The 25,799-nt window shown below is 45.5% G+C and overlaps 1 protein-coding gene across 1 annotated transcript in view; it reads right to left on the bottom strand.

Moving 5' to 3' along the window:
• LOC147022502 (contactin-associated protein-like 5) overlaps positions 1-25,799 on the bottom strand; it is a 774,700-nt gene that overhangs the window by 325,341 nt on the left and 423,560 nt on the right. The window contains exon 12 of the mRNA XM_085893466.1: positions 17,723-17,842. Coding sequence (XP_085749592.1) covers positions 17,723-17,842 — 120 coding nt within the window. The remainder of the gene's footprint in view (positions 1-17,722; positions 17,843-25,799) is intronic.

Genomic DNA, 25,799 nt, shown 5'->3' with positions numbered 1-25,799 from the left:
ATTTGGTAACCACAACAATATATATATATATATATATATATATATATATATATATATATATATATATATATATATATATATATATATATATATATATATATCTTCTTCTTCTTTCGGCTGCTCCCGTTAGGGGTCGCCACAGCGGATCATCCATTATGATCCGCATAGTGATTTGGCACATGTTTTACGCCGGATGCCCTTCCTGACGCAACCCTGGTCGCCTCTTGCGACACAGGGATATGGTACACCTATTTTAACCGGGGTATACACCGGCCCAGTATACTGGTACTCATTTCGCCGACCTCGGAAGGATGACAGGCTGAGTCAACCCCCTGGTGTATTAATTCAGTGGCTCAACAGGGCTTGAACTCAGGACCTCTTGGATCCCAAGCCGCTGCCCTAACCACTGCGCCAACACCAGGCTCATATATATATATATATATATATATATATATATATATATATATATATATATATATATATATATATATATATACACACAAATATATATAAACAAATATATATAAAATATATATATATATATATATATAAAATATATATATATATATATATATATATATATATAAAATATATATATATATAAAATATATAGATATATAAAATATATATATATATATATAAAATATATATATATATATATATAAAATATATATATATGTTGTTCATCTTTCGGCTGCTCCCGTTAGGGGTCGCCACAGCGGATCATCCGTTATGATCCACATACTGATTTGGCACAGGTTTTTACGCCGGATGCCCTTCCTGACGCAACCCTGGTCGCCTCTTACGACACAGGGATCAGGATTTGGGTTTCGCCATGATTCCGGGCTGCTCTACACCCTGCCCAGTGCAGAGCCCCCGTCCTCAAGCGATCCTCCAACCCAAGCCTCCGAGTAGCCGGATTACAGGCGCACGCCACTACGCCCGGTATATAAAATATATATATATATATATATATATATATATAAAATATATATATATATATATATATATATATATATATATATATATATATATATATATATATATATATATATATATATATATATATATATATATATATATATATATATATATATATATATATATATATATATATATATATATATATATATATATATATATATATATATATATATATATATATATATATATATATATATATAGTAACCACCCACAGCATCGACATTCGACACGAGGTCTTGCGGCTATCTGTCGTCTTGGCTGCTGGACTTGGTGCTTGCGTTATTATCTTTTATCTTGTGAGCTTGGACTGTATTGTCTTGCCAATTGCTTTTGGAGATGCGCTGAGAAGCGCAGACTTATCTCTTGACTCTTATTCAAAGAATGATATTATTAAAGAACAGTTTATCCAAGAAGGCCTTATTATATTCACCACGTTGAACATCTGGAATAAGGGTTTTAGTTCACACAGGTGAACTCTTAAACAGTAAGGAGTTCACAGTGGGCGCTCGTCCTTAAACACTAAGTTGTTCACAGGGTGAAACAAGGAATAAATGGGTGGCGTACAAGTGGGGGGGGAACCAGATGTGCCATGGGGGGGAGCATTGCACCCAAATTCCCCCCCCCCACCCAGCAACGGGCCTGCACTTCACCTTACTATGTCGCTCACACAGTACTATCGCGTCGTTAAAAGTAGTGTATGAACACCATGGGGAGGCAACACAGGTCTCTCTTAAAATACCACTTGTCGCTCGCAAATCCGACTCATCGCTTCGTTGACGGTAATACCAAGAGAGGGGGTACCGAGGAGGGGGTGGGGTGGGAGCAAGGAGGGGGGGTGGGAGAGAGGTGGGGGGTGATGGGAACGAGGAGAAGAAGGGGGTATTCTCGACTTGCGTTTGGGAGGGAGACTTGAGGAGGAAAGTGGGAGTTTTCAACTTGAGCTTAGAAGAGGGACTTTGGGGAGGAGGAGGGGGGAGGGAGGGGGTTCTCGACTCGCATTTGCATCAGGGAACTTGAGGGGAAGCAAGGGATTGAGGGGAGGGTTACCGAGACTGGAGGTTACATTTAACTAGAACGTAGCTTTACCCTCTTACACCTCCTGGAGGTGTATAAGCAAGAGGGGATTTGAGGGAAAGTGGTTAGTTTATCCCCTAACACCACTTGGTGTATGAACATCATGGGGACCACTGCAGGTCTCTCTCAAAATACCACAAGTCGTTTTACTGACGGGAATACCAAGTGAGGGGAGCGAGCAGGATCAAAGAGGGGAGGGGGAGTGGGGGGAGGAAGCTGGTGTTCTTGACTTGTGTTTGGTCGGGAGACTTCAGGGGGGAAAGGGGGGTGGAGAGTTACTTGAGCTTGGTCAGGTAACTTGGGAGATGGGGGTTATAATTTGCATTTGGGTCGGGAAACTTGAGGGAAATGTGTTTGCGACGCATTTGGTCGTGGGGCTTGAGGAATCGGGGGAGAGGGGGAGGGTGGGGGGGTGGTTAACCTCCTTCAGTTTCATCGGCTGGCCAATTCACCGATGTGGTTGCCGTCCCTCAGATGGATATAAACTGGACATCCAAATTGCAGGCATTAGTGCAGGGTTGAATGAAATGGGTATGTTCAAACAGCACATTCAAACAGGTTCAAGCAACCGTGCTTCAAACAGCACGTACCATACCTACTATGGAACTGGGACCATCCGAGGTAGTAATTACTCTTACGATTAACGTTACTTGTCTTTTTATTTTTATTTTTTTAACACAATGTTGAGGCTTGTATGAGAGCTAAGTCCCCAGGCACAACGGAGCATACGAAATTTTGTCGTGGCAGACCCATAAAATATTTGTCGTAGCCAGATCTTGCAACATGCCCAAAATCTATTTTGAGTGGTCACAAGGGCTACGACACATTAAAGATGGTTTGGCGATGGGGACGCGACAGAAAAAAAAGCTATGTCGTGGTTATATTGTGGGTGTGTCGCAAGTCAGTCGTGCGACAGTCGTGCGACCATCGTGAGTTGTCGGGCATTGTCGGGGGGGGGGGGCTGTTTTTCACGTGATCAGGTCGTGGTTCACTCGTGGGATGCGCGTGCGACAGTCGTGCGACTATATAACGTAGGACAGATTCACAACAGCCACAAGACATATATATACCACAAAAAATCGTCGAGCAAAAAAGGTGCATGTCCAATTTTGCCTCACGATGGCAAGTCGATGCCACGATGCTCAAAATTTCGTAGGACTGTCTTGCGATGACCCCCGATTTTCCCAAATTTTCTTTCGTGTCGTGGGTTCGTTGTGACCAAGCCTTAACATACAGAACGTACAAGAAGGGGAGCAGGAGACAAGAGGGGAAGGAAAAAAAACCAGTGGGGAACAGAGACAAAAGAGAAGTATGGAAGGGAGAGGGATGGGGCAGGGTACAGGGGCTAAACAAGATGGACACTACAGGGACTTTCAGGAAGGAAAGCAGGGAAATTGAAGGAGATGGATTTGGGGTGGATTAACGGGGGTAAACAGATCATGGTTTTGGATGGGGGAAGATAAAAGATGGTGGTGAACAGCTGTATTTAAGAGCTGGAGGGAAGAGTGGGATTAAAGAGAGTGTGTGAGTTTGTTCCAAAGGTGGGAAAAAAGTGGAATGAAAGAATGAAGGAATGAAAGTCTTACTTTACATTTTTAACTTCTGTCAGACTTAATTAAGACAACGGAACACACATTTATTTATACTTACGTGTGTTAGAGAAGGAGGGGGATCGAGCATTCGAAGATACGAGTGAAGAAAGTGAAAAGATAAATTTTGAGTGCTTTACATTTCAAACTTTTGTCAGATTTAACAAACACAACACAACACAATACACATTTATACTTGTAATGGAGAAGGAGGGAGATTAGGCATTCGTACAGAAACTGTTGCAGTCCGTTTGAAGTTCCGTTGCGGTTCTGTACAAAGCTCCATACAAACTGGACAGATGAAAAAGGCAAAGTACACTAAAACGGCAACCACAAATGTTTACCATAGGAGTTCTTTAAAAGTGGAATTCAAGTAGAAAATAAGTGAAACTCGATTCAAAAATATATCAAGCCAGAGAGCACAAAAGGTCAGTTTATGTGTTCCCAGCCACAACCAACATGGAGGAGTTTCAAACACGAGGTTCGATTCGACGTTAGACATTTTTCGGGTTTAAAAAAAAAAAAAAATCGGTATCTATCTGTAATGAAAGCAAATCACACACACACAAAAAAAATTAAACAATGTGATCTCGTAAAAAGAAAAAAAGAAAAGATATTTGAATCGAGCAAATACGACCTACCTGTTCCACCCGGCCTGAAAAAAAGGCGAAAACATAATGGCAGCTTTAGACCTGGGTGAGATGACAGAGGGCTGACCAAGATGGTGTGCCACAATCTTGGAAAGGCTTTTTTTCTGTTAAATATTTTCAAAAGGGGTGTTTAAATTTACTCAAATACCCACTTTTCATTCATGCACTCCCTTGGAGTTCCCTTAGTATGCATGCGACGCTTCGAGCCACGAGGTTGCATGGTATGGTTTTGGAGTTTTGGAGAACACACACACACACACACACACACACACACACACACACACACACACACACACACACACACACACACACACACACACACACACACACACACACACACACACACGTGGGCACAGGGTGACGATAAGAAGGAAAACAAAGGGAGAAATGTCAGGGGTAATGAGTAAATCATACTACAATACACAATTTGGTGTCTGTCTGTCTGTCTGTCTGTCTGTCTGTCTGTCTGTCTGTTTGTCTGTCTGTCTGTCTGTCTGTCTGTCTGTCTGTCTGTCTGTCTGTCTGTCTGTCTGTGTCTGTCTGTCTGACCACAATACATTCGGTTGTTACTTATCCAATCCCAACCAAACTTGACAGGAGGACTAAGGATCACATGATGGAGGTTGTAGCAACTTCATTTGCCCACCTCTCCAAGGGGGTTTTCCGCTTTGGGTGAAATCCGTGTTGAGGTGTATATCAGTGTTAAGATAGCTAATTGTAGCATTTTTCCAAGACTTTAAAAGCTGAGTTCGAAATTCAATTCCATATTTGACGATCGGAACTCCTGATCTAAATAATGATATCGACATCTAGAGTGAAATCGGAAATTTTTTTTTTAAGGAAAAAGTGATCATTTCCAACCCAATACAATTAAATAATAGGTTCCGTGCAAGGTGAGGGTAAAATGGCTCCAAACAGAAGTGGTATATTCACAATTGCCGTGACTTCCCCATAAGTTTTCTCTTCAGTGTGAAAAAGTGACGATTAAAAGCATCATCAAATGTCGAAAGGTTCCAGCCCATCGGTGTCACAGGCCTTCTGAGGAACACCGTTTGTGTGGGCCCGAAGCTTCAAACCTTTGAGCCTATCGGATCATTCCTTCAAGGCCCAGTATAATTGGAATCTATCCAAGCTATATAAACAGGACGTAATACATATGTAGATAAGCAATCGCCATGTTTTGGCTTTATGAAAGTTGTTTTGTTTTTTTATTTGAGGCATTGAGCAATCAAGTCATTCTTTTGTGCCGAAACACCGCCCACCTTATTTTTATTATTATTTTGAAAGTGAATGAGACTGTGCTTGTACATCGCCCAAGTGATTTTTAAATTTATTTTGAGAGCAGTGAGGGCTGTGCTTATCCACCGTATGTTTGTGTATTTCACATTAACACCTGAAGCACATCAAAGAAATCCTGCCGAACGTTTTGAACCGTCAATGTTTCGTCCCCATTTTGAAATGGGGACTTTTCCCAACGAAATGGGGAGAAATGTTCCCATTTCCCATTCCCCGATTGCAAATAATTAATTGGACGTAATCCATAACTGTGTGTGTTGTTACCTCTGTGTTGTGTTGAGTTTTTTGCATCCATCATTTTGACAGGCTTTCTCCACAAATGCATATGAACGAAGGTGACAAATCATTACTGTTATTATATGCTGAAAAATTTTGTTGAGACAGTATGAATCGTAATTAATGCTCCACCGCACATCTGCCTACCCTTCCTCTCACCTCATACTGTGTTCCCTTCCCCCACCCCTCCTCGCTCCCACACCCTCCTTGCTGCCCGTCCATTCTCTCTCTTTTCCCCTCCACCTCCTCACTCTTCCCCCTCTCTCACTCTATCTCCTCCACCCCTCTTTTTCTCCCCCCCTCCCCGTTTAGAATTACTGTGATGAAGCAATGGGTGGTATTTGCTAGTTTGTAAAACTAAAAACTCCAAGTGGTCCAAATGGTCAAGGGTCCAAGCTGTCTAATCTGTCTGAAGGGTGTAAGGGATCAAAACGGTGTTAAGGTCCAAGGGGTCCACAGGGTCTTCAGTCTTTTGGGTCTATTTGGGTCCTTGGAACCTTTGGGTCTTCTGGTTCTTCAGGGTCTTTTGAGTCCTCAGTAACTTTTGGGTCTTTTTTGTTTTTGACATAAAATGTCGAGGGTCGTGTAAAAGATAACGCACAGAACGTATAACAAGGGTGGCAGGAGACAAGAGAGGCGGGAGAGGGAAGCACAAAATGGTGAACAGAGACAAAAGAAGATCTGTGGAAGGGAGAGGGATGGGGTAGGGTACATGGGGTAAGCAAGATGGACACCACAGGGACTTTCAGGTCCTTACACGACAGGGACTTTCAGGAAGGAAAGCAGGGAATTTGAAGGAGGTGGGTTAGTGGTGGATTTACAGAGGGTATAAAAGATCATGGTTTTGGATGAGGGAAAATAAGAGGTGGTGGTGAACAGCAGTTTTGAAGACATGGGGGGGGGGGAGGAGTGGGATTGAAGAGTGTGTGAGAGTTTGTTCCAGAGGCAAGAAAAAAAAAGAGGAATGAAAGAGTGAAGGTGAGGAGTGATTGTTGATTTTGGTAGGCTGGAGAGGAGATGGTAGAAGACAGAGATACCACCGACCTGCCTGTGGTCAAAGAGTGAGGGAACCAAAGACTCAGCCTCATCGTGGGAGATACCATTGATCCTAAAAGCCTTGGTTTCCACAGCGTGAAACAGAAAAAGACAAAGTTGTGAGGTGGGAGCACCAGCCCAGAGGGGAGAGCAGTACTCCATGAGGCTCTGGAAGAAAGCTTTGTACATGGTCAGGAGCTCGACTGTGCCAAGAAAGGATTTTGCATGATGGAGGATTCCCAGATGGCGACTGGCTTTGGAGGCCAGCTTGGAAATGTGGCTTTCCCAGGAGATATTAGATCTGTGGAAGGGAGAGGGATGGGGCTGGGTACATAGTGTTTTCCACCTTTTGCATCATCACTTCCAGTTTTGGTTTTGGAGCAACGGCAGGGTCTCTCCGGGTTCTCTGCCGACTATCTCAAAGTTAAGTTTCTGGACATTAATTGTCCCGTTTTAACTGTTTATTTCCTCACTTACATGCTGAGTGTGTGTTCCTATAAGAGTTCGGTTTTGTTTCAAAAATTGTGCTATTTTGTGAGTTTTCGTCGACCTTGTTTTACCAGGTTCCTTGAGGCCTACACATCCTTCCCCCCTCGAGGTGTACAATCCTTTTTATTTGTATTCTCTCCCAATTACCTTAAATTCTGATTTTCCCCACTTTCCCATCTATTCCCTCCCACTTCAACACTGTTTATTGTCTTAAATTAAAAAAAAAAAAAATTTTTTAAATACCTTTCTCCCTGCATAACCACGAGTCCCGATCCTTCTTCTTCCTCCTCCTGCCTGCACACCATCTTTCTTATACTTGAGCTGACCCACTCTCACCATTACCTTCATGATTTCTTCCTACAACCTTCCATTCCCGAATCTTACCTGTTCGTCAAATATCAATCAAAACAATAATAGTTTTCCTTGCATCCTTTCTACAGTATCTTTCCACCTCCTGCAACCAAGTGTCTCTCCATCCTCTTCATGATACTTTTCATTGATCCATCAGCTTCACTCCACGTTTACCGATCCAAATTCACCATACACCTCCACAATTTTATTTCAATCTTTCCTTTTCCGAATTTAAAGCAATCCTTATTTATAAAATAAATAAATTCACTTTTGACGAGACACCTCCCATGGCCACGTGCTTCTCCCGTAACCACGTGATCTGTTTCCACCCTCCCCGTTTCACGATTTTTTTCTTTAATCTTTCCTTTACCTAATCTTATGAAAACTCTCAAAAACAAGCTCAAATGAGCAAAGATCCTCGACCTCTTAATGATGACGTCATAAAAACGAAGATGACGTAATTGTGATGTATCAGGTTTGCGATAAATTATCTGTGCTAATGCCCGGCTTGATTCCCGCAAACAAAATTCAAACAGCTTGCCGAGTTTCGGAGATAATGGTATAGGCGATTTCTATTAGCGGCGATATTATGACATCAACTTTTTTTCTAGGAAGAATTTCCAAAATCGGAGATGGTTACTGTCTGCGCGTGGGCTTTCTGCATATACATGGCAAGTTTCACGAAGATCCGATGAAAACTCTGGGTTGTGAAACAAAAAATGTCAAGAAATAGGAATGACGTCATAAAAATTGATATGACATCATAGTGATGTATCATATGTGTGGTAATTCATCTCTGCTAATGCCCCGTTCGATTCCCGCAAACATTATTCAAAAGGCTTGCCGAGTTTCGGAGATAATTTTTTAGGCGATTTCCATTAGCGGAGATATTTTGACGTCATAACTTTTTTCTAGGAGGAATTTTCAAAACCGGAGATGGTTACTGTCTGCGCAGGATATTTTTACATATATATGCCAAGTTTCAGGAAGTTTCGATGAAAACTGTAGGCTGTGAAACAAAAAAAAGTCCACAAGAAGATGAAGAACAACAACGTAAGACTTAGAGATCCTCCACGAGGATCTAAAAATAAAAATAATAATAATAATTTTAAAAAACGATCTCTTATCATGCTTCATCTTCCTCTTTCACACGTGTGGTTCTCAGAACTGTATCATAATTCACTACTCTTTTTCTCTTTTCAGAGACAGCTCTCAATTCGACCTTTCCTTCAAAACCTTGTCGAAAAAAAAAAATCCGACTGTTACAACGTTTCTTCTCTCCATTCTCTTAACTAGCAGATACCCGTCTAAGACGGGCATGGGGGACAGTACAGATCACAATACTCGGCTACGGTAGTTTCTTTGGATGTTTTGCGCCGTATTCAATGGCTCAGTTCATATCGGTGGCATCTAGCATGTCTGGGTGCCCATGGTAGTGTTTGAGACCGGTCGCTTTAGATTGTTGAGTAACGATTGGTCGCTTTAGATTGATTGGTCACTTTAGATTGATTGGTCGCTTTAGACATAGTGCCGGATGAGCAACACGAAAGATTTGACATATTCATCGTTTCTATATTACCTCCATTAACAGATTAACAACATGGCAGGATAAAAGTCGTAAATGCTGAGTTGAACAAACGTCCTGAACTCATGGACTTAGTTAAGTAAAGCACGTCGTCTAGGACCTGGCTGTTGGTTTGCCACCAAAGGCTGCTGATTGTGACGTCATCGATTCCCTCTGGAATTTTCTCTATATTCGATTTTTTGAATCTGCTATCACCTGCGTAAATACATGGAACACATAATGTGAAGATTTCGGAAGTATGAAGAGAATATGTTCGGAGAAAAGTGTGTTAGAAGTTCCAGACTTACGCCCATTATATTATGAGATGATTTGCCTTTATTGCATCCCTCAAGAAATGTCTTTAATCGCATTTCCGAACTGAAAATTAAAAAAACCCAGTTTGCTATGCATGGTCGCTTCCCATGAACCATTCTTGCCAATTTCAGTGCCAATTCACCCCTCTCACAGCAACTGTCACACTCTTCTCCCTCCCAGCTTCCCTCTAACTTTTCTCAAAAACTCCCCCTCACCTTTATCCCTCAACTCTCCCCACTCACCATTCTCCCCACCCCCTCACTCACCCTTCTCAAAGTTCCACCTCCCCCCTCACATCCATCTCATCACTCCACCTCCTCAAACCCTCAACTGCCTTCTGCCCCCTCTCTTATTACTCTCCGCTTTACCTCAACCCAGCACCAACAACACAACAAGCATTTTAAGGCCATTTCCCCTGCTAAAGTGCCTAACCCAGCACAACAGAGCCTTTTCTGCTCCTCATCCGGCCCCCTCCCCGAGCTCTTCTGCAATCCCCCACACTTTTTCAACAACTCTCCTTACCCCCCACTCTCTTCCCTTGTCCTACCCTCACCCTACCCTCGCATCTCCTGCACCCAAAGTCTCCTCCCCTCCCTCTTCATTAACAGTGTGGACCTCAAATATCCGGGGCAATCGCTCAAACCTTACAGATCTTTCCATACAGGTTGCCACTGACAAACCAGAAATATTCTGCCGAACAGAAACTTTCCTCCCTCAAGACGACTCCGACTCCCACATATCTCTCACTGGTTACTCGCTCCTCTGGCATGGCAGAACTGAGCCCCGTCCTAGTGGAGGAGTTGCCCTCTTCATCAAAGACTCTATTCCTCACTCTCCATGCACTGCCCTCACTCCCCCACACCCCCAGGAATACCTCTGGCTAAGGCTTCCCCTCCACTCCCACCTCATGTATATGTGTGTGCTGCACCGTCCACCAAACAGTGATGACTCCATCTACACCTCACTATCCAAAAACATGGACCAACTTCTATCCTCTCATCAAAACTCTATATTCCTCAGAAGTGTTGACTTCAAATGTCATCAGGCCAGTTGGCAAGGTGTGGGTACCTCTCTCACCTGCCATGGCACCTCAGCAAAAGCTTTCTGCGACTCATTGGGACTGACTCAATCGGTCAACTTCCCGACCCGGATCTCAACCAACAGTACTCTCTCTTCTAGATCTGATTTTGACAAATTTCCCTGACAATATCTGCTGCTCTTCCTCCACTCCAATCGGTTCTTCTGACCATGTCCTTGTCAAAGTGGACATCTCTCAGGATATTATCAGAGAACCACCTCACCGGCATCGAGTCTGGCATTTCATTGAAGCCGACTGGCAGGGCCTCCAAGCAGCCATCAAACTTCAAGACTGGTCTTCCATCGCTACTTTCTCCAACATCAACTCATCCTGGGAATTCTTTCAAAGAAACTTGCACAGATTTATCCCTCTCGTGTTCAGTTGTCCTACTCTTCCTCCTGCCCATGGTTCACTGAAGATTGTGGCGAGGCAGTTTTCCTGAAACAACTAGCCTTTGCCTCATAGAAAGCAAACCCAACTGAGGGTAATCTCAGTTCCTTCCATTAAGCTCGGAACAAGTGCGTATCTTCCCTTAGGAGAGGCAGAAAACAACATCTTTCTAATCTCAAGTCTGAACTCTCAAACCTCTCTCCCTCCTCCAAATCCTGGTGGCATCTAATCAAATCTGTTTCTGGTGTACATTCCCCCTTCATCCACTCCCTTACCTCAAATGGCCGCACTGCTGATACCGCACGTGAAAAAGCTGAATGTCTAAACTCGGTGTTTGCATCGCAATCTTGTGTCCAAAACCCATCGCATTCTCTACCCACCTTACCCAGTCGCATCCAACTGTCCCTGGACTCTGAGTCCTCTTCTTCTGACAAAGTGGAGAGTTTGCTGTCAAACCTAGTCTCAGATTCTGCAACCGGTCTTGACGGCATCAGCCCATGTGTCCTAAGAACCTGCTCTGCTGCCTTTCCCTCTCTTTCTCTTTCTCTTTCTCTCTGTCTTATTTTCTCAAGGTCATCTGCTATCTGCTTGGAAATCGGTGAACATTACCATCCTGCATATAAAAGGTGCAGAAACAGATCCCTGTAACTGCAGACCAATCAGCCTTCTCCCAACCATCAGCAAGGTTGTGGAATCCATCATCGCTTCAGATATTAAATCCTTCCTCTTCTCCAATGGCTTGATTTCTGATCATCAATTTGGTTTCAGACCAGGTCACTCTCCACTGGATATGCTGCTTCTGCACTCCCAACAATGGATGGAGATCCTCAATGCCAGACATGAAATCACAACCATATCCCTGGACATATTACGTGCTTTTGACATGGTCTGGCACCCTGCCCTGCTCACCAAACTCTCTTCCGATGGCATCCAAGGCCATCTCCACTCATGGCTCGCAGACTACCTCTCCTGTCACAGTCAATGTGTGGCCCTAAGTGGAGTTCTTTCATCCCATCTTCCTGTCCAGGCTGGAGTTCAAGGTATTTTTTCTGGGCCCTGGTCTTTTTCTGGTTTTCATCAATGATCTCTCCGACTCTCTGGAAAATCCTCCTTATCTCTTTGCTGATGACTCCACCCTCTGCCGTACCTTCTGTCCTCCCTCAGAATGGCATGCAGCAGCTTCTTCGCTCTCTGCAGATCTGGGTAAAATCACAAACTGAGCCAACACATGGGACATGTCTTTCAATCCGGACAAATCTCACACTCACTATGTCTCTCCAAAAGGACCATTTGAAAACCCCCCTGCATCTACTTTCTCAACAATCCGCTGGAAGAAGTCCTTTCATTCAAGCTTCTGGGTCTCACTATCTGCCATGATCTTTCCTGGAAAAAACACATTTCCAACCTGTCCTCCAAAGCCAGTCGTCGACTGGGAATCCTCCGTCGTGCAAAATCCTTCCTCGGCCCACCTGAGCTCCTGACTACATATAAAGCTTTCGTCCGCAGCCTGATGGAGAACTGCTCACCTCTCTGGACTGGTGCTCCTGCCTCTCACCTTTCTTGGCTTCACGCTGTGGAAACCACGGAATTTCAGATTGTAGGTATCTTCCACGGTGAGGCTGAGTCTTTGGGCCTCTCACTCTCTCACCGCAGGCAGGTCAGTGGTCTTTCTGTCTTATACCGTCTCCTCTCCAGTCTCGCCCCCCCCCTTTCCGCTCTCCTGCTCTGTGATATGTTTCCCCCATATTTCCGCAGGGCGCTAAAGGACCGCCAACAACCCCCTTCTGGTAAAACTACCAAAATCACGAATCACTGCTCACCTTCACTCTTTCATTCCTCTTTTTTCCCCACCTTTGGAATAAACTCCCGCACTCTCTTCAATCCCATTCTTCCCTTCAGGCCTTCAAAACAGCTGTTCACCACCACCTCTTATCGTCCCCCATCCAAAACCTCGATCTTTTATACCCCCGTTAATCTATCCCAAACCCACCTCCTTCAAATTCCCTGCTTTACTTCCTGAAAGTCCCTGTGGTGTCCATCCTGTGTACCCCATGTTCCCCGCCGCATCACTCTTTCTTCCACAGATCTCCAAATGTCTCTGAACCCACCATTTTGTCCTTCCCACTCCCACCCCTCGTCTCATGCCCCCCCCCCGCCTTGCTGTACGTTGTATGTTAGTTCTCATATGAGCCTTTACAATGCAGACAAAAAGAAAAAAAGATCATGGAAGATAGTGCGACCCAAAAGGTTGAATGAGAGGACTTCTTCAAGGGAATTGTTGAGAAAGTAGATGGGGGGAGGGGGGGTGGAGTTCCAGACGGTCCTTTCGGAGAGACACAGTGAGAGTGTGAGATTTGTCCGGATTGAAAGACATGTTCCAAGTGTTGGGCCAGTTTGTGATTTTATCCAAATCTTTAGAGAGGGAAGAAGAAGCTGCTTCTTGCTGATCTGAGGGATGACAGATGGTACGACAGAGGGTGGAGTCATCAGAAAAGAGATATAGAGGATTTTTCAAAGAGTCGGAGAGAGATCAATGATGAATACCCCCAAAAAAACCATGGACCCAGAACACGGCCTTGTAGAACTCCAGCCTGGACAGGAAGAGGGAATGAGAGAACTCCATTAAGGGCCACACGTTAGCTGTGACAGGAGAGGAAATCCGCGAGCCATGAGTAAAGATTGCCTTGGATACCATCGGAAGAGAGTTTGAAGAGCAGGGCAGGGTGCCAGACCCTGTCAAAAGCATGTGATATGTCTCGGGAGATGGGTCTGATTTCAGGTCTGGCATTGAGGACCTCCATCTAATGTTGGGAAAGCAAAAGCAGCATATTCAGGGTAGAGCGACTTGGTCTGAATCCAAATTAATGGTCGGAAATAAAGCCATTGGAGAAGAGGAAGGATTTGATGTTGGATGATTGATTCCATGACCTTGCTGATGATTGGGAGAAGGCTGATTGGTTTGGAGTTGCAGGGATATGTTTTTGCACCATTTTTATGCAGGGCAGTAATGTTTGTTGATTTCCATGCAGATGACAGATGACCTTGAGTAAATGAGAGGGTGAATAGAACAGAGAGAGGGTGAGCAAGAGCAGAGGAGCAGGTGTTTAGGACACGTGAGCTGATGCCGTCTGGACCGGTTGCAGAATCTGAGTCGAGGTTTGACAGCAAGCTCTCCACCTTGTCAGGAGAAAAGGAGAGAGTCCACAAACAGCTGGGTGTGACTGGGTAAAGTGGGTACAGAAAGCGATGGGTTTCGGACACAAGATTTCGAAGCAAACACAGCGTTTAGGCATTCAGCCTTTTCACGTGCCATGTCAGCTGTGTGGCCATTTGAGGTAAGGGAGGGGATGGAGGGGGAACATACACCAGAAACAGACTTAACCAGACACTTCCAGGATTTGGACGAAGGAGACAGGTTTGAGAATTCAGACTTGAGATTGGAAAGATGTTGTTTCCTGACTCTCCTGAGGGTAGACACATACTTGTTCCCAGCTTTGTGGAAGGAACTGAGATTGCCTTCAGTGGAATTTGCCTTCCATGAGGTGAAGGAAAGTTTATTCAGGGCAACTACCTCGCCACAAGCTTCATTGTACCTTGGGCAGGAGGAAGGTATGACACCTGAAGATGAGATGGGATAAATCTGTGCATGAGAGAGAGAGAGAGCAAGTTTCTTTGAGAAAATTCCCAGGATGAGTTGATGTCGGAAAGAGTGGAAATGGGAGATCAGTCTCGAATTTTGATTGCTGCTTGAAGTCCCTGCCAGTCCGCCTGAGTGAAATGCTTGAGTCAGTCAGTCCCAATGAGTTGCAGGGAAGTCAGAAATCCATTCTGAAGTGCCATGCCAGGTGAGGGAGGTTTCCACACCCAGCCAACTGGGATTATGGCAATTGAAGTCACCACAGATGAGGAAGAGTGTTTGGATGAGAGGATAGAAGTTGGTCAATGTTTTCAGCGAGTGAGGTGTAAATTGAGTCCTTATTGTTTGGTGGATGGTACAACACACAGACAAACAAGAGGTGGGAGCGGAGGGGAAGCCGGAGCCAGAGGCATTCCTTGGGGGTGTGTAGGAGTGACGGCAGTGCATGAAGAGTGAGGGATAGAGTTTTTGATGAAGAGAGGGACTCCTTCGTCAGGACGAGGCTCAGGTCTGTCATACCGGGAGGAGGGAGTAACCATGGAGAGATACTCGGGAGTCAGAGAAACTTTCCTTCAAGGAGGAAAGTTTCTGTTCAGCAGATTGTGTCTGGTTTGTCAGTGGCAACCTGTATGGAAAGATCAGTGAGTTAAGAGTGAAGGCCTCAGTTGTTTGAGGTCCACACTGTTAAGGAAGAAGGAGGCGAAAAGGCTTTGTGTGCATGGGAGGGGAGGGTGAGGGTAGGAAAAGGGAGGAGAGGTGAAGGTAGGGAGAGTTGTTGACAGTGTGTAGGTGATTGCAGAAGGGTGGGATGGGGAGGAGAAAGGACTATGTGATGAATGAGTCGCAGTGGGGAGTAACAAGAGATGGGGCAAAGGAAACTCGGAGATTGGAGGAGGTGGGGGAATGAATTGGAAGAGAGAGGGTTGGGTAAGGAGGCAGCTTTATGGATATGAGGATGGGCAGCTTTGAGAAATGGGGACAGGGGGGAGAATTGAGGGAGAAGGGTCAGGGGAAAAATTGAGGGAGAATGGTTGGGGGGAGAATTGAGGGATGAAAGGTCAGGGGGGAGCTTTTGAGAAGGGTGAGGTGGAAGCTTGGAGGGAGAAGAGAGAGAGAAGTTTGCTTTGAAGAGGGAAGAGGTGGCAGATTTGAGGAGGGGTGAGAGGGAAGCTTTGAGGGAGAGCAGAGACGATGAGAGCAAGCACCGCCATGGGGGACGAGGGAGAAGGGAGAGGTGAGGATGAGACTGGGTATGGTAAAGCTGGGAGTGGGTGGGGGAAAGGAGCAAGATTTGGTGGGAAGAGGGGGTGGTGTGATGGGAGGAAAGAGAGAGCATGTTTGAGATATTGAGGAGTGTCCTGAATGAAAGAGTGAGAGACTTGTTAGGCAGGAAAGGAACCCATGGATGTTTGAAAACCATACAGTTTGGGATACCAGAGGGGGAGCTGTTATTAAAGCAGAGGGCAGTGGGGAGGTGCTAAGATCGTAGGTAGGATGGGGGGGCAAGATAGGAGGAGTATGCCTGGTGTTGGCTTAATGGTTCAGGTGGTGGGCTTGGGATCCTCGGATCCTGAGTTCAGATCCCACTTGGCTGTTGAATTAATACCAGGTGGGGTTGACTGTCTTACATCCTTCCGAGGTCGGCAAAATGAGTGCCAGCTTGGTGGTATCCTGTGTCAGAGTGGCAACCTGTCCAGGATTGTGCCCAATAGCCAAGGAGACTGCTAAGGCAGCACGAATGCTCTGAACAGAGTATGGTCCCGATGGATGGATGGAGTTAGGAGGAGGTTGATTGAAGGAGGTAGAATGAATTTGCATTGAAGTTGAAAAAAAAAACATTGGAAGACGAACATGCATTGTGAAATGGGATTTTTGAAATTTGTAGGTCATAGATTCATTTAAATACATTGGAGGATGGATGGAGTTCAGAAGACTTGAGAGAATGAAGCAAGGAAGCATTGAAACACATGGAATTTTTCAACATAAGATGAAAGAAAGGTCGAAAATAACTCAGGTCTTTGAAGAAGAAGAAGAAAAAGAAGAAGAAGAAGAAGAGCATGGCGGAGAGAGGACATTGAAATACTTTGAGACCCTTTAAATATATATATATATTTTTTCTTCTTAAGATTAGGGAAGAAGGGGGGGGCAGAGTAGAGGGAGTTTGAAGAAGAAAAAAAAATTGTGGTGAGTGGTGAATACCTTCATGATCAAAGTGGGATTGGAAATGTGGAAGGTCAAGAAGAAGAAAGAGGAAGAGTCCTACAGGAAGTCACGTGGTTACGGGAGGGAAAGGGTGGGAGGAGATTCTTTTTTTTTATTTTTTTTTTCATATTTTAAGACATGAAACAGAGGGTACAGTTGGGAGGGATTGAAGGAGTGATAGAGGGATAGTGGGAAAATAAACACCGAAGGTGATAAGTAGAAAATACAACAAACAAGATCATGCACACAGATGGGAAGAAGGGTAGGCCTCAAGGAAACCCGAGATGAAAAGACAACGATTATTCACCAATCAGCACAAGTTTTGACACAAGACCGAACTAAAAACACCCAGATAAACACAGAAAACAAATTAATGGTAACAACGTGACAAAAACGACCAGAAAACTTATATTTAAGAAAGTCGGTAAAGACCCTGAAGAGGAACCGCTACCGTCGCTCAAGAAGCGGAACTGGAAGTCACTTGTAGTCGAAACGTCAGGTCTGAGCTTTGCCTTTTGAGCAGATGTACAAATGAGTGTTTCTTTCAGTTTGAAATTTGGTGTGATCAAGTATAAAGTCATTTGTTAGTGAACATGGTATAGTCTGCTTATCTGTCAAAACAGTTTTGTAGCACTAGATGTGTCTGTTAAATATTGAACTTGTTTTTGTTTTGTCGTCTGATTTGTCAGTTTTTACACACAAGGAAATAATGTCGAAGAAAGGAATTGAAAAGTGACAAACACAAGCTGTGCCACATTATTAAAGAGGAAATGATACCGGGTTCAGGCTTACCTGCAAAGCTGCATGTGATTTCGAGTGGAGGCAAAGGTCCACTCCCGTCTAAATCAATAGAGTAGCGTCCTGAGGGACGGCCCAGATGACCGTAAGCCTCGCACGATGCCTCAAAAATAGCTGCCAGACACAGCACACCGCAAGCACACACAATCATCGATGGCGCAATGTTCCACAACGCATCATTTTTTGATTGGAAAAAAGTTTTGAGATTGAATTCAATATGAAGTTCCTTTTGACGTAATAATGGCTGGTAATGTGGTCTTGATTAGGATGTGATTACACAATGCACATAAAAGTGTCACATCTCCAGAAAAGAACGCTCTTCACATGTGAAGGGTTTCAGCATGACCATCGCAAGTCAGAGACAGACCCAACCACCCACCAGGTCCGCTCGTATTATTTGTACACAAGCAAATACCACCCGTTGCTACACTGATGTTTATATTAAAGGGGGGATAGAGAAAAAGAGTGGGGAAGGGGGTGAGAGGGGTGGGGGAGAGAGCAGGGAGAGTGAATAGGTGGAGGGGAAAGGGGAGAGGAGGGAGGGGGGCGAGGAAGGGTGGGGGAATACAGTGAGAGGTGAGAGGAAGGGAAGGCAGACGTGCGGTGGAGCGTTAATTACAATTCATACTCTCTCATCAAAATGATTCTGCATAGAATAACAGTGAAGATGGAAACAAAATAATGTCTGAAAATCATACTATAAACACAGCCCGGAGGCAAACGCTCGTCCGGAGACAAACTCCTGTCTGGACAAGTCCGGAGAGAAACTCCCGTCCAGACATAAATACTGCTCGGACAAGTCTGGAGCCAAGCTGTCTGGAGATGAACACCACCCGGATGCGTCCAGAGACAAACTGTCTGGAGATAAACAACACCTGGACACAAACTCCGTCCAGAGACAAACAAAGGATATGTCCAAAGACAGAAAGACACAGAGAGAGACAGAGAGACAGAGAGACAGAGAGACAGAGAGACAGAGAGACAGAGAGACAGAGAGACAGAGAGACAGAGAGACAGAGAGACAGAGAGACAGAGAGACAGAGAGACAGAGAGACAGAGAGACAGAGAGACAGAGAGAGAGAGAGACAGAGAGACAGAGAGAGAGAGAGACAGAGAGACAGAGAGACAGAGAGACAGAGAGACAGAGAGACAGAGAGACAGAGAGACAGAGAGACAGAGAGACAGAGAGACAGAGAGACAGAGAGACAGAGAGACAGAGAGACAGAGAGACAGAGAGACAGAGAGACAGAGAGACAGAGAGACAGAGAGACAGAGAGAGAGAGAGGTGGGGTGGAGCGAGAGAGAGAGAGAGAGAGAGAGATGGGGTGGAGCGAGAGAGAGAGAGAGATGGGGTGGAGCGAGAGAGACAGAGAGACAGAGAGACAGAGAGACAGAGAGACAGAGAGACAGAGAGACAGAGAGACAGAGAGACAGAGAGACAGAGAGACAGAGAGACAGAGAGACAGAGAGACAGAGAGACAGAGAGACAGAGAGACAGAGAGAGAGAGAGAGATGGGGTGGAGCGAGAGAGAGAGAGAGATGGGGTGGAGCGAGAGAGAGAGAGAGATGGGGTGGAGCGAGAGAGAGAGAGAGATGGGGTGGAGCGAGAGAGAGAGAGAGATGGGGTGGAGCGAGAGAGAGAGAGAGACAGAGAGACAGAGAGAGAGAGAGAGAGAGAGAGAGACAGAGAGAGAGAGAGAGAGAGAGAGATGGGGTGGAGCGAGAGAGAGAGAGAGATGGGGTGGAGCGAGAGCGAGAGAGAGAGAGAGAGAGAGAGAGAGAGAGAGAGAGAGAGAGAGAGAGAGACAGAGAGAGCGAGAGAGAGAGAGAGAGAGAGAGAGAGAGAGAGAGAGAGAGAGAGAGAGAGAGAGAGAGAGAGAGAGACAGACAGACAGACAGACAGACAGACAGACAGACAGACAGAGAGACAGACAGACAGAGAGACAGATATGCCGGTAGGGTAGTTAGCAGAAAGAATATGTTATGGTTAATGAAACACACACACACACACACACACACACACACACACACACACACACACACACACACACACACACACACACACACACACACACACACACACACACACACACGGAGCCGACATCGGCAATTTTTCGGGAATCAGCAGGTTGGAGTTAGTGTGATTATCAACTACAGTACTTACTGTATGCAACCCAGACACCTTGAGTCGCTTTCACCGAAAAATAATGTTGCAATTATAATGACATTTCAGGGATATGTTCACAAACATTCATCTTTATAAACAGTTGCTTGTGACGAGTGGAAAAAAATTTGGCTCGTTGGTTAAGAAAATGAGTTAAGATGACAAGTAGCTCAGAAATCGGGTGTTATAGCATGAACTCAGAGTGACGGAGCACGAGCCGCTCGCTCAGGGTTACGGAGCACAAGCCGCTCGCTCAGGGTGACGGAGCACGAACCCCTCGCTCAGGGTGACGGAGCACGAACCCCTCGCTCAGGGTGACGGAGCACGAACCCCTCGCTCAGGGTGACGAAGCACGAACCCCTCGCTCAAGGTGACGAAGCACGAACCCCTCGCTCAAGGTGACGGAGCACGAACCCCTCGCTCAGGGTGACGGAGCACGAACCCCTCGCTCAGGGTGACTGAGCACGAACCCCTCTCTCAGGGTGACGGAGCACGAACCCCTCTCTCAGGGTGACGGAGCACGAACCCCTCTCTCAGGGTGACGGAGCACGAACCCCTCTCTCAGGGTGACGGAGCACGAACCCCTCGCTCAGGGTGACGTAGCACGAACCCCTCGCTCAGGGTGACGTAGCACGAACCCCTCGCTCAGCGTGACGTAGCACGAACCCCTCGCTCAGCGTGACTGAGCACGAACCCCTCGCTCAGCGTGACTGAGCACGAACCCCTCGCTCAGGGTGAAGGAGTGCGGACCCCTTGCTCGGGGTGGCAGAGCACGAACCACTCGCTCAGGGTGACGGAGCACGAACCACTCGCTCAGGGTGACAGAGCACGAACCACTTGCTCAGGGTGACGGAGCACGAACCACTCGCTCGTGGTGATGGAGCACGAACCCCTCGCTCAGGGTGACGGAGACATGAATATCACTGCCAAGGTATTGAATCTCTCTGTGACCTCAACATCCTCACCACAAACAGGTATAGACAAACAAACAGGCATCCAAAATGTCATTGAGAAAGCCTGGGTCTTAGTTTTAATTCAGGAAACCGGTAATCCCAGCAACTCCGACTCCTCATTCAGCACCACAAAGGCCCCCAAAAGCATATCCAGAGTCTCCGCAAAGATGACTGCATCATCTGTGAAATCAAGGTCAGAGATCTTAACATTCCCAAACGAAGCACCGCAGGTTGATCTCTCGGACATCCTCCGCAGAATCCAATCCATACAAGTGCTGAAAAGTGTGAGGGCCAGGACACACCCATCATAAACTCGAGTAACAACTGGAAATAAGTTGGAGATGATATCACCACATCAGATTGATCTGTTGTAATAGCATTCAGCATCAGATTGATCAGTTGTAATGGCACCCCACTTCACTGAAGCAAACACTTTGTAGAGATCAACATAAGCTGCAAACAGCCCCAACCAAAACTCTCGCCTGCGTTCAGTGAGGACACGAAGAGCAAGGATACGGTCAATTGTTGACCTCTTTGGTGTAAAGCCTGACTGCTCTGGGCACTGGTACCCAAGCAAATGGTGGCGAACCCTATCAAGGATTATCCAAGCAAAGACCTTGCCCAGTACTGAGAGCAGCATCTCCCCTCAGTAGTTGTTGCAGTGCTGGCAATCACCCTTCCCTTTCCAGAGAGGGCCAACAAGGCCCATCTTCCAGTCAGTTGGGATGATGCCTGTGTTCCAGGCAGAACACAAAATATATGCAATGACACGAGTGCAGCATTTCCACTAGCCTTGAGAAGTTCAGCATGGATGCCACAGATTCCAGGAGCTTTACCCCATTTCTGCTGGTTCACCGCAGCCTGTGTTTCCACAAATGAAGTTGAATCACAGTTTATTGGAGGGTCAGCAACAGGGACAGTAACACCGCTGACATCCAACTCGACAACTATTGGATCAGCCTGGTACAACCGCTCAACGTAACCAGCCCAGCGGGCCTTCACTTCTGACTCCTCTGGAAATAGGACGAGAATCACTTGACCACAGGTGATGCTCTACCCCCTCACAGATTCCTTGCACACATGCCTCCTTGTCCCCCCTCAGCGCATGTTTTGGTTTTTGCTTCAACTCCCTGAACTGCTCAGCTCTGCCATTATTCCTGGCCCTGCGACTCTTGTCGATGGTATCCAGTGTCACTTGAGAGACAAAATTCTTCTTCGCCCTCCGGTGAGTTCCAAGGCATCCACTGGCAACATCAAGGACGGTGGTCTTGAAAGCACTCCACAACTCTTCAAGATTCCCCAAAACACCCAGACCCCCAAATCCCCACTCAGCCTGTTTGCAATCTCCTCAGCTACCCTCTCATCCTTGAGCTTGCCAACATCCAGCCTCGGCTGCGATGGTGCCATTCTCCCGGATTTAAGCTGCAACTGAAGAGTTGTAAAAACAAGCCTGTGGTTAATATTGAGGAACTGAGCAATCCAGTAGACCTTGCAGTTCTGGATCATCCTCCAGCGTCCATCAATGAGCACATGGTCAATCTCCTTTGCCACACCACCAGCACTGGAATACCAGGCACAACGATGAGCCTGTGGGTGCTGAAACCATGAAACAGCCACCCTCAGTCCATGACTTTTTGCAAACCCAAGGAACTTCATGCTATGCTGGTTCACAGTTCCAGACCCATGGGGACCAACACATGTCTCATAACCATCCCTATCATTTCCAGTCGATGTATTGAAATCCCCAAAGACTAGAAGAGTATCTCGCCTGGGGCACTGATCAAACACAGACTGGAGCGTGGCACAGAATGCGTCCTTCATGGTGAGGTCACTCGCCTCAGTCACAGCATGCAGAGACCAGGGAAACGACATCCAAGGAGTGACGAATCCTTAGTCTCATAATACACGTGCTGACCATGTTACCTCAACTGTCATTGGAGTCAGCTCATTGGATACAGCTGCAGAAACTTCTTGGGCATGGTAACCATCTGAGCAACCCTCCAATCGTATGTGTAACCACCCACCATGATGTTGCCACAATCCGGTCTCCAAACCTCAGAACCTCCAAACAAAACCAAACCTCCAAACCAACACAGCAATCCATTCATCCATCCATCCATTGGGACCATACTCTGTGCAGAGCGTTCGTGCTGCCGAAGGAACTGACATTCAAACAGAACGCAATTAATTGATGTTCGTGTAGTCTGCAACTGACGTTCAAAAGGACGTGATTAATCAGCAAATAGTCTTCATGGACTGAGGCTACAGCGCCTCACGGAATGTGCTTCACACACACTCACACACACACACACACACACACACACACACACACACACACACACACACACACACTGTTCATAAAGTCTCTTTATAATTTATACCGTCTTGATGTGCTTCATGCAACTAATGGTGCCCATATAGAAGTGTATTAAATGAGGCAAAAAAACCTCAATATCGACTCCTCATTTGGTAATAATTTCCACAGGTTTATCTATTCATTTGCTTTTGTAATAAATTTTTTAAATTGTAAAGAGACTTTATGGACACCCTGTATATACATACATATATATGAACAGATATGTATGTGTGTATATATATATATATATATATATATATATATATATATATATATATATACAGTAGACTAGGCGTAAGTCGTCACCATCGGGACCGAGAAAAAAGTGACAACTTAGAAATGTGACGACTTACGCGTATGCGAACATTCATGATGACAGTGGGGTGAAGGATGAAGTCGCGCGTGGCCTGGACACATATGTGTGAGAGCAGGCTATTGTACCAAAAGGAAAACACAATCCTCGGGGCATAGGTGGGGGTTCATTGGTGAGTTGGAAAGTGATCAAGCAAAGATGGAATTCATGAATCAGTTTATCAAAAGTAAAGATAATGAACAACTGTAAGACAACAACTTCACCTGCTTATCACCATGATGGGATTGACCAACAAACTCCAGAGACTTTTCTGGCAGCATCTGTCAGAAAAGCCCAGTCTCATCGGCATTGTACACGTCCCGAGGCTGATACCTTTCCAAGATGTCTTTCAATTTGCCATCCTTCCAGTCGTGCACCACTGCCGAATCCACGCTGCCTGATTCGCCGCACTTCTTGACCTTGCCGATTCCCCACCTCACTTTGAATCTGTCTATCCAGTGCATCGGCAAGGTCTCGGCATCATCATGCCCGAGGTCCGCAGCGAATTTACGTGGCTTCAGCAGCAACATTTCACCGTCCAACCGAATATTTGGCCGAAACCAGATGATGAGCGCATCATCGACATCTTCAAAGGACACATATTTCACACGTTTCACACTTACCACCGGCCTCGCAATCTTCTCCACTTGTCCAAACATCGTGCCCTTATTCTTCAAGATATCGTTCAATGTCTGCCGTTTGATGTCCAACTTCTCAGCTATGGCTGTTTTCTTCATCAGTGGGTTTGCCTCGCAAAACTGGATAATGTCGTATTTTTCTTGGCAGGTTTTAGTTGTAAGCTTACACTTAGTCGCCATTGTCCTGCCTGCAGTGCGATCAACGTGTGCACGCAGTTATAAATAGCCTATCACTGGCGGTGGAAACCAATGAGCGAGCATGACGATTCTATGAAATCGGGATTCTCACGAGGCAGCAGTTCCGTGTAACGAGTTAGGAGTGGTAATGTACTTGAGTTTCCATTACGTGGGAACGGACAACATCTGACGACTTAGACGAAGTGACGACTTAGAGATGACCCTTTATTCAAAGGGACTTAACAAGAGATAAATTCGGGACTTTTTGACGCTGCAGACTTAGGCGAAGTGACGAGTTACACGCTGCCGACTTACGCCTAGTCTACTGTTTATATACATATACATATATATATATATATATATATATATATATATATATATATATATATATATATACATATATACATATATACATATACACATATATACATATACACATATATACATATACACATATATACATATACACATATATACATATATACATATATATATATATATATATATATATATATGTATATATATACATACATATACACATATATATTGTTGCGGACACGGGGTCGGGTGAGAAGACGATTGGGGGGGAGGAGTGGGATCGATCTCCGGTTCCCACAAGACTCTCCGGAATCGCAGGCCATCGCACACGGATGACTCAGTGGCGCAGAGGGTCGCTAATCAACCGTGAACGCCAATAACTCAACCACGTGACCTAGGGTACTCCGTCAAAACCGGTTACCTGATTAATCAGGTGACCAAAGTACCGGCGGACAAGCCCTCGGTTTGCCTTGTCGGAACCGGGTCACCTTACCAGGTCAGATGCAGCTGAGTGACACTGCCAAGGACGTACCGGCTCGAAGAACGGATCATTGGGAATAAAGTCCCGGCAAGGCGAGGATATGGACCATGCTGGATCAATGAAAGAAAAGACAAAAACGAGCTGGGAACATTTCCACACAATCATTTATTAACAGACAGGTGAGGAAAAGCATGTGGCACAATGAATATATTTATTGTTGTGTGTAAGCAGTGATATAAAGATATTTGTGAGGTGCGACAGCAAGGCAAGCAACTTACAAAGCAGACACAGATCAGACTTATACCGATATATCTTCTACAATCTTAACTTAAAGCTAGGACTCGTGCCATTACACACCACCACACACTCTCACACACACACACACACACACACACACACACACACACACACACACACACACACACACACACACACACACACACCGATAAAGAGGACTTAATTAGAAGAAAGGATGAGAGGAGATTAGACTAATAATCTCATAATACCTTGCACGATTGACCGACCACGCTACCCAGTGTGTTTTGGAGGGACGTTCCATTGAACGATCCCTCCTTGAGAGTTGGCGTGTCGTCTCCTGCTTGGCTATGGTGCCAGTGCAGCGCGTGCACCGA

This window comes from Eptatretus burgeri, chromosome 8 (assembly GCF_056783735.1).
Source record: "Eptatretus burgeri isolate ZD-2024b chromosome 8, Ebu_testis_v1, whole genome shotgun sequence".
NCBI lineage: Eukaryota > Metazoa > Chordata > Myxini > Myxiniformes > Myxinidae > Eptatretus > Eptatretus burgeri.
This window is presented reverse-complemented; position numbering and strand designations above follow the sequence as displayed.